The 10,049-nt window shown below is 33.7% G+C and overlaps 2 protein-coding genes across 2 annotated transcripts; both read left to right on the plus strand.

The window, feature by feature from the left end:
* Nucleotides 1-459: 459 nt before the first annotated feature.
* Nucleotides 460-1,978, plus strand: LOC136799488 (inactive hydroxysteroid dehydrogenase-like protein 1). Its single transcript, XM_067056203.1, has 2 exons — nucleotides 460-655; nucleotides 971-1,978. The coding sequence occupies exons 1-2, from the start codon at nucleotides 474-476 to the stop codon at nucleotides 1,815-1,817; spliced, it is 1,029 nt and encodes a 342-aa protein (XP_066912304.1). The 5' UTR covers nucleotides 460-473; the 3' UTR covers nucleotides 1,818-1,978.
* Nucleotides 1,979-2,947: 969 nt separating this feature from the next.
* On the plus strand, nucleotides 2,948-5,453 carry LOC136799492 (anaphase-promoting complex subunit 5-like). Its single transcript, XM_067056209.1, has one exon. The coding sequence runs from the start codon at nucleotides 2,986-2,988 to the stop codon at nucleotides 5,299-5,301; it is 2,316 nt and encodes a 771-aa protein (XP_066912310.1). The 5' UTR covers nucleotides 2,948-2,985; the 3' UTR covers nucleotides 5,302-5,453.
* Nucleotides 5,454-10,049: the final 4,596 nt, after the last annotated feature.

Raw genomic sequence — 10,049 nt, forward strand, 5'->3', positions numbered from 1 at the left:
ATCCGTATTTTCAAAGGAAAATAATCTTTTTTTATTTAGAGAAAATTCAATTCCTGTATTTTTGAAGGAAAATGGGTTTTTATTGTGATATACATGTTTTCTTTTTATAAGAGACTTAACTTAGCTCAAAGCCTCTATATTCCTTTTTTATTAAGAGAATTTCAGCCTTGAAATTCCTTTTTAGGTATAATAAGCCTCTAGCTTGTAAAAACTCAGAAGAATTGTGATCTTCAATCCATTTGATCGTTAATAATGTGTTTTTTTAATAATACTATCAGGGAAGTCATAAAGCTTTTGCGATTTGTTTTGCTCCAGTCAGGAATCAATAATGATTATACAGAAATGCACTTTTTTTAGCTTATGTTATTCCTTTTTCAAACCAATTCTTCAGATTTTATTTTTTGATGGCAACCTATAGAAATCAGCAAATAAATGTTCTGTTCAAATACTTGTTTTTAGATTCAACTGAAAAAATGAACCCTTCATCTGCTTCACTTGATACATTGAATATGAATTATCTATTGAACGATTTCATTGATGTGATTGTCAATTCTGAGAACTTGCTGGTTCTCATTGGAGCTCTTTATGTGTCCAAAGTATCTCTGAAAATCATTTATCGAGTTGCAAATGCTATTAAGACATATGTTATTCCAAGGTTAGTTTTGATTAAACTTACAAATAACTTTTATTACTAAAACTTTTGATAACTGATACACTGTTAAAAACTATTAAAAAGGGGAGAATATTTTATCAAAAAGTAAAATAAATCGTCATTTTAGTTGAACTCTAACTTTTGTGTTCACAAGAAAAGATTTGGGATCCATAACTTTCAAGAAACTAACAAAGAACTATTTTTTCCGTATAACACAAAGACAAAGCTTTAGTGTCTTACTTTTATCACATTACTTTAATTTCGATCAAGGTTTACAAATTGGCCATTATACATTTATCCATATTTTCAATATTCTAGGTATTCTCCAAACTCTGAGTTTGCCAAACATTATAAAGGTAGATGGGCTGTTGTAACTGGTGCTTCTGAAGGGATTGGTCGTGGATATGCAATCCAACTTGCAGCACGTAACATGAATGTGTTTTTGATCAGCAGAAATGTTGTCAAACTTCAAAATGTGCAACAAGAAATTTTTAGGTTGTATGGAAACAAAGTCAAAACCATTTGTTATCCGTTAGATATGACAAAACTCAGTGATAGCTCAGTATATGATGCTTTAAAAAGCAAGTTGGATGAGCTTGATGTTGGTATTTTAGTTAACAATGTCGGATTATTCTTTAAGCGTATGCAATTTTTCTTGACCGTCCCAAGAGAAACACATGATGGAATTATCAACTTGAATATGTCTGCTTTGACAACAATGACTCATATGGTTCTACCAGGGATGATCTCAAGTGGTAAAGGAGCTATCATCAATATTGGATCTGGTGCTTGTGCTCATCCAACACCAACCATGTCCAGCTATTCAGCATCTAAGAAATATGTGGATTATTTGACCAAAACCTTGCAATACGAATATGCCGAGGAAAACATAACATTCCAATGCATTCACCCATTTTATGTTAGCACTAACATGACTAACAATGCTAAACCAAGTTTTTTCATTCCAGATCCGGTAACTTATGCAAATAGTGCATTGAGTACTTTAGGTTATAGCAACACCAATTATGGTTATTGGTCTCATGGTTTGTTTGGTTACCTTGGTGAGTGGTTACCAGATTGTGTTTATAATTTCTTAGCTGTTCATATTAATATTCATTTGTGGAGCTGGTTGACTGGTGTCACTATTGATAAGAAGAAACAGTAAAAATTCCACATGATTCCTCTTGAATATAAAAATAACAAACCTTACTGAATTGTTTGGTATTCAACACTCGACTTCACACTTTGGTTGGGAATATCAACTAATGTTTTTTTCTGTAACTTGGAATAGTTATTTTTTATTGTTTTTACACAACCTGATTCAAATAATTATTAATGACATGTGTGTCTTTTTGTAACACTTCTTTGTTTGTCGGAACGCCAACAGGACGACTTATTTGGTTTTGATATATAAATTTTAGTATCCGAAACTTTTAGACATGATTTGATTGATATCTCAACGGTGCTATATTGGTATGTTTGTATTATTATATTATTAGTATATTACTATATAGTTTGAAGGCTCACTGTCCCATTATTAGCTTATTTTTGATACAAACTCTTGTACATATTATATCAACCTATTTGAAATAAAAATGAAAAGAACTGTTAGTGATTTTATTTTTATCACAACAGAAAATTAAGATTGTAAATTGATTTAAATGAACATTGAATTGTAAAATAGATATATCAAAGAATGTTACCTTAAGGTAGGTTTATTTGGATAAGAGCTAATTTAGCAAACAGAAAAAAGCCTTGTTTCTGAAAATGTGGCGTTTTTATCTTAATTTGTTCCTTTTTGTCTCATTTGAACAGTCAAAATAGACATTGAGGTTGATTTATAAGATACTTTTTACTCACTTTGATAAAAATGTTTTTTTATGTTTGCTAAAATTAAGCTATTTTCAAAATAAGTTCTCTTTGAGGTACTGCAAAATGAATTTGATTTTTTTTTAATTTCATGGATTGATTTTTCTAGATTTTATTTCGTTCAGGCTCTTGTCAAGATGAAGATTTCCAAAAAAATAGCCAAAAATATAAAATCCCCAAAATATCTTTATTTCAATTTCTACTATTGATGGGTTAAAATGGATGGAAAATAGGGTGTGTAGAGTTTTTCTATACTATTCTATGTTGCTATTTTTTATAGAACTTTCATTATTTGATTCTCTATCGATACAGTTTTAACCTTGCTAAACCAAGAATCAATGAGGTTTTTGCTTATTAAATCCTCTTTTGTGTTTCTAGACACGCTCTTTACCAAATACTGATCATTTTTTGTTTCGTTTTAGAAAAACAAAAACATTTACTTAAAATGTAAAATAAAAACAACCATGGCAGTTATACCTTATGAAATTTCATGTGGAGTGCTTATTCACGTCTTCTGTCAGAAGATACAAGACAATGAAGGTTGGGACAGCGAGTATGTCTCTAAAGGAACACAACAAACTTTTTTAATTGGATTATTAAAAATGCTCAAGAAAACCAATTCAACATGGCATGAATTTGTTGACACCATTAAATCATTTTGTTGGGAAGATTTGTATAATTCCTTTTTGAAGGAGGTTGAATTACTGGAAACTGAGGATGATATATTAGATGTCTTCAAATCTCTTGAGGACCTGGTGATCGACCAATCTTCGTCCATAAAGCTCTCTACACAAAACACACCTATAAAGCGAACAAGCGTGATTGGCCTCTTCTTACGAAAACTTGTTTTAAAATTCAAGAAATTGGCTTTCGAAAAAATCCATCTGTTATTCATGGATTATGTTAAATATAAACAACTTTCAAATCCATTTGAGGAGACGAGTTTGGAAGATAGCGAACGGAGTATGGATCTCAGTTGCGTTGATGAGAATACGACCAGTGACGTCAGTTTGATTGAAAATGAAAATAAGGAAAACCAGCCTTCACCTGTCAAAATAATACCCAAAATAATTGAGAACCAGAAAACTAATTTAAGCAGCCGTGAAGGAGTGTACCAGTTTATAGAAGAGAATGTCATGATGCTTGAAAATAACTCTCATAACGTCATGAAACCTAATCAACTCCAACAGAAATTAAATGAAATCCAACGCTCTCATTGGCACATACCAGATGTTTACTATTTATCATTCTTGAATTATTTACGAGTATCTGAATTCAATAAAGCCTCTAAAATGCTTTCACTCTATTTTGACCAAAAGAACTTTCAGAATCAAAGCACTAATGCAGACCCAAGTGAACAGGAGAATCACCAAAGTATGTTTAAGAGGTTCAGATATGCAGCTCTCAATCTTGGTATTATGCATTGCCAACATGGAAACTATGCTCAAGCAATGACAGTTTTAAAGGAAGCTGTGTCCATTGCACAAGAAACAAATGACGAACTCTGTTTAAAACATGCCATCTTTTGGATACATGTTGTTAATGAAGAGACGAACAGATTGGATAACAAAGATTTAGAATCTCGTTGTTGTGAATTAATCAAAGAAATCTATACTGAAGATGAGAATGTAATTGATAATGTACCGGAGATAGAATCCTTGGATATGTTACGTTGCTCGAAATTGATGGCATTACGTGGGTTACGTACGCCAGATTTCATTTTATCCAGCATCTCTAGAATGATCGTCTCAAACTCTAAAACGTCAGATTCTGCATTGCTAACTCGGTCATCGATCTTAGATTTCTATGGGATGAAACTTCTATCTGTATTTAATTCGCAGTTCCCTTTACAACGAACCAATAAGGGTACATTGAATACCAAACGCCAGATAACTGAGGAGAACTTTACTGTAGCTTTATGTCATCTGGCAATGCATTTTGGATCCATCTCCTGTCACAACGAGGCGACAGCCATCTTGAATTTTCTCCAAACCCAACACGAATGTTACAGTCGTTATTTGCCGTTAGTTAAAGAGAGTCGTCTTGGATTAGACTTTTCTAGATATATTAATGAGAGGAATTTGATAAAAGCGAAACACGTTGCTGATTTTTTCATTGTCTTCAATAAAGATGAGAGTTCATACATGCATGCTGTTATTGATGCCATACTTGGTAACCACACAAAAGCGTACCAACGAGCAATGACCTTAAATCAAGAATTATCTTCACACGAGAAGAGAACAGTACCCCAACTAAAGATCCGAATTCGTTTGTTGTTGATCGAGTTGAAACTCCTATCTCAAGATTCGAAATCTTGCATTGAAGATATTCTTGAGTTAGTAACCGTTTTGAAAGAATTGAAAACGACAAGCTTTTTGATTGAAGTCCAAAGTTGTTTGATAAGGTATAACATGAAGTTTGGATTATTCGATAAAGCCTTGAAACTCATTGATGATGTATTTATTACTGGATTTACCAACGGGAATCCGTACCAGTTAGGATGTCTTTATTTCTTACAAGCCAGAGCTACGACCTCAAAACTAGACTCTGAATCAGAAAAAGACCCGGAAAATTACGAAACCGTATTAACCCTTTACGATCGTTCGTTTACGTTTTTCGAGAAAGCTGGAGCTAAAGCGAGAATACGTGATGTTTATTACGAACGCTCTTTGGTTTATCATCGAATGGGATTGAGTCAAGAGCGAAACACTGCTGCAACGCACTTTCGTTTGTTAAACGAAGAATTAAATGGGTTTTGGAATGAGACTTTCTTGTTCTAGGAGTATTATTTATTCCTTTATTCGGAACAAGACTGCAATTTGATTACTTTGAATAAGACTCTCTCTAACTTTCTCTCAGACTTTGAGTTTCTTGAATGAGCAATTATTCCAGATTTTCAGTAATTTTGTAAAACAGAGTTCTAAAACGCTAATGGCACAAAAAATGACTATGATTTTTGCAGATAGGGTACAAAATCGAAAATTAAAATTTTTTTATGTTTGTATGGTTAGAGAGTTACCCGAATGTTATTGCAAGAAATGAATGAAGTTAATTCATAGATTTAAAGATTTTCAAAAAAAATTAGATTCTGTTTCTTCAATAATTTGTTCCTTCGAATCCGGTATACATAAAAGTTTTTATACATAGCGCGCGTACTATCACATACTAAGCACTTGATCTGGTGAAATAGGCTTTTCCAGAAAAAGTTTGTACATGGGGAAGGTGGAGGATATATAGTGTCCGGGGGGGGGGTAGTGAAAAATCTACAAAATTTGCCTTGTCCGGGGTAAACTTGCTCTGTTTGGGGTAATTTTGCTCTATTTGAGTGTTGAGGGTCTATTTGATGTCCAGGGGGTCAACTGATGCTTGTCCGGGGGTTAGACCTGCCGTCATCCGGTGGGTCAAAAGTTACAATGTTCTTGGGGTAAATTTCCAAAAAATATTATATTCTCCACCCCCCCATATTCAAATTTATTTTGGAAAAGCCCAATTTACTTTAACTCTAGACCAGATGAAAATTTTGATGTTGATTTTAGCTCCACAAATTCTGATGTTCTATGGTTTGATTTACATTATTTGAAATTTAGTTATTTTTTCTTCGATATACTTTTAGGAAATATTTTTTGTTGTTGTGTAACGTAATAATATCCACAATAGAAATTACAGAAATTACAATATAATCAACCGTTAAAAATTATCGATAATTGGAAAAATGAGAGATACCTTAGTCTCCTTCAAGGAAATTGACCTTAATCGGAGTTTCTTATTTTTCTAGAAAAGCGACGCATTGTGAAATTGTTTCGAGTGTATTACAATAGAAATCTCTTAGGAATTCCTCGAGGGAATTCTATTGTAATCCCACAATGCATCGCTTTTTTAGAAAAATAAAAAACTCCGATAAGGTCTATTCTCACTTCTCTCTTCGATTCTCTCCGTAATCCCAGCATAAACTCATCATACGTAAAGTAAAGTTTAATAAATTTCACGAAGAAAAAGTATTTTTGACAAGAGAAGTACTTCATGTAAAAATTGATACATTTAATTAGCTCATACAGAGTGTCATCTATTTAGCACGTCCTAGAAAGCTTTGCCATAAAGAAACATGTTCCACGATTGGGTTGAAAATGTTGTTACAACCAGACATTTAATGATAACACCCCCTTCTCACAGACCCACTGGGAACCCTTCCCACTCTGGAAAAATTGGCCAAAATATCGTCCCCGGTGAAAAACTATCCTCCATATTTTGTGCCCACTGAAAATAATCAAATAAACCACTATTTTTCCCATCCCCATTGTACTGAATTTTCTGACTTGAAAACAAAAGAATTGAAATCCCCAGCCGTAAGAGTTTCAGTCCATTATATTTATCCCCACTAGCTGAAAAAATCCTACCGGTTCTGTGAGAAGGGGGTGTCGTGTACAATGATTTCTACGAAACTCAATCAAAAAAAATAATAGTGTTGAAGCGTGCCCCTCGTGAACAGAGGGAACCCACCGCGGCAATTAGCCCCCTTTATTCCTCAAACACCCTCATCCTAACCTCATCTCTAAATGCGGGCCAAGTCGGAAAATAAGGATTCTTTATTCAAAAACATCAAAGAGGGTGTCGACCGGGGGGGAGGTACTTACTAGGTTTGCGAGGTGGTGACGGGTTAGACGATGTTATCGTCCGTTACAGTGATAGTAGAGGCGGGAAAAAATGGCGGTATGGCGTTTTGGCGGTATACGGAAAAAAATCGGCGGGAGAGTTTCGAAGAAACGGACGATAACTCTTTGGCATAAAAAAGATTTTGCGGTTTTGCTTGGACTAACCAGTGAGACTGGTTAGTCGATCCGTGGTGAAAACCGCCTAAGTTTAAAGGCCGAGCTTGGTTCAAATGATCAAAAACACGCTGGTCACTGGGAAGAGACACAAGGACAAGATGGATCTATGGTTTTTCTGTGAAAATCCAGCTCATTATGGATTTTTTCTTCTTGGTTCATTTGTTTTATTGAGACTACAAGATAACTTAGTTTAAGGGAGTACTTATTCCTCAAGTATGCTTCTGTACTGTTCTGTAGAAGCTGTTTTAAAATGATTTTTCAACAAGTCTACATACAGCAAAAAGACACAGAGAAACTAAGTAGGTAAGTCAGTTTGTATATTTCTTATGAATCCTATGAATCACAGGCAGTGTTTCATTAGATATGTGAATACCCTCATATCTCCACTCTTAAAAAGTTATTTTCATCTTGTGTTAGCAGTTCTTTTGGTTCTTTGACAACTTTGAAAAATGTCAAACAAAGAACTTATTGTCAATACACCTTTCCCGTAATTCAAATTTCTCAGAAATGGCCCGGGAAAATGTGCGCTCCACCGTTGTGTATAAAATTGTTTGGGAGGTAAAAAACGCGTTTTTGCCTGCGAGGGGTTAGGGAAATTGGGATTTGAGCCTGTAACTTTTGACAGCGACCTTCTTTCGGCAAAATATTTTCAGGGTGGTATAATATCATGAATAGGTTGAACATACTAAAATTTGAGGGGATTTTGTTCGACAGAACTTAAAAAAAGCTCAAAAAACCAACTTTCCCTAAGGGAACGCAGGCAAAAACGGGTTTGTTTACCTCCAGAGACCAAACGGTGGAGAGCATCAAAATACGAAAATAATGCGCGCGCATTAGTTTTACGAATTACGGGAAAGGTGTATTGTCAGATTGTGGACTTTTAAAACTGCTTTTAGACTGCTTTTAACATACTTCTTGTTTGAAAACTTTCACATTTTCTCATTTTGATTTGAATTGTCGAGAAGTTCAGTTACCTAGTCGTACCTATAAAAATTATCAGATTATTATTCTAAATTTTCTAGGTAAGAATCAGAAACTCAGAAATTGGATGCATGGGAAAGTATGGCAGTAATTTGCAGAGAGCACAATACAGAAATGAAATATTTGGCACAGCATCCTGGTTTATTATTGAGATTAAGACTTGCAATATTTCACGACGTCCTGGTATAATTTGAGATTATAAATTGCAATATTTCACTTCACGTCCTGGTTTAATTTGTGATTATAACTTGCAATATTTCACTTGACGTTCTGGTACAATTTGAGATTATGTATGACTTGGAATATTTCACTTGACGTCCTGGTACAATTTGAGATTATAACTTGGAATATTTCACTTCACGTTGTGGTTTAATTTGGGATTATAACTTGGAATATTTCACAGCTTGACGTTCTGGTACAATTTGAGATTATTTCTTGGAATATTTCACTTCACGTCGCGGTTTAATTTGGGATTATAACTTGGAATATTTCACTTGACGTTCTGGTACAATTTGAGATTATGACTTGCAATATTTCACTTCACGTCCTGGTTTAATTTGGGATTATAACTTGGAATATTTCACTTGACGTTCTGGTACAATTTGAGAATATGACTTGGAATATTTCAATTGACGTCCTGGTACAATTTGAGATTATTTCTTGGAATATTTCACTTCACGTTGCGGTTTAATTTGGGATTATAACTTGGAATATTTTACCAACGTTTATTTCACTTGACGTCCTGATATAATTTGAGATTATGACTTGGAAAAATTTACATCAGCCTTCTGGAATTAGTCGAGACTGTAATACACGTTGTTTTTTTATAAGGAACCTTAACTTTGCTCTGAGCCTGGAGTTCCTTATTTTTACAGAGAATTTCAGTCTCAAAGTTCCTTATGGAGTTCCTTACTACATAGGAAGTTTTGAACTTTTTGCCCCTTGAAAGATCCAAATTTGGTCAAATTGGTCCCAATAATAGGTACATTATTTTCAAATCCACTTATTCTCAGCCTGAGCAGTTCCTTAACAATTCCTTATTTTTTGAACCATTTTCAGCCTCGAGTTCCTTATAATATAAACGTGTTCCTTATAAAAAAAAACGTGTACAGTATTGTCGGAAGACAATTTAGAATCATTTGTTTATCATGATTAAATTACCTATTTATCAGTTTTTGTAAATAAGAAATTTAATGTCATTTAAATCTGCCTCAAGGTTTTTACTAATTGGTACTTTTCCATTTTAAGCTAATTTCTGGGGATTTCTTAACTTTTCTCCTATTTCATCCTCATTTTTAACGTCTCTTTTTGGGTAGAAAGAAATTCAAGCTCAAATCAAAGCAAGATCAACATACTGCAAAGCTTTACAAGCTGGAGCTTTTTTGCTTTTTCCCTGCAAATTTATCATAAGATTTTTCATCCACTACTGTAAATTTTTTTATCAAACAAAACAGGAAAGTCACAAATTCGAAATTGCAAGTATTTATAAAACTGTCAATGGTTTGTATACATATCCTTTGTCTTTGGGCAAATGGTGGCGGGGAGAATATACTATAGCTTTTTATTTACATGGACTTTAATATATAAAAGGGGTAAATATAAGGATATAGTCCTCAGGCAAAAAAACAACATACAAACAAACTTACATGATTTGATGTTTTTTAAGAAATTTATAAGGTGAAAGTTTAGATAGATATCCTTGTTGCAAAGAAATTACAAAC

This window comes from Clytia hemisphaerica, unplaced genomic scaffold (assembly GCF_902728285.1).
Source record: "Clytia hemisphaerica strain Z4C2 unplaced genomic scaffold, Clytia hemisphaerica genome assembly, whole genome shotgun sequence".
NCBI lineage: Eukaryota > Metazoa > Cnidaria > Hydrozoa > Leptothecata > Clytiidae > Clytia > Clytia hemisphaerica.

Coding starts and splice junctions, on each gene's coding strand:
- LOC136799492 (XM_067056209.1), top strand. CDS start 2,986: ATGGCAGTTATACCTTATGAAATTTCATGTGGAGTGCTTATTCACGTC.
- LOC136799488 (XM_067056203.1), top strand. CDS start 474: ATGAACCCTTCATCTGCTTCACTTGATACATTGAATATGAATTATCTA. Junction 656..970: donor AAGACATATGTTATTCCAAG/GTTAGTTTTGAT, acceptor TCAATATTCTAG/GTATTCTCCAAACTCTGAGT.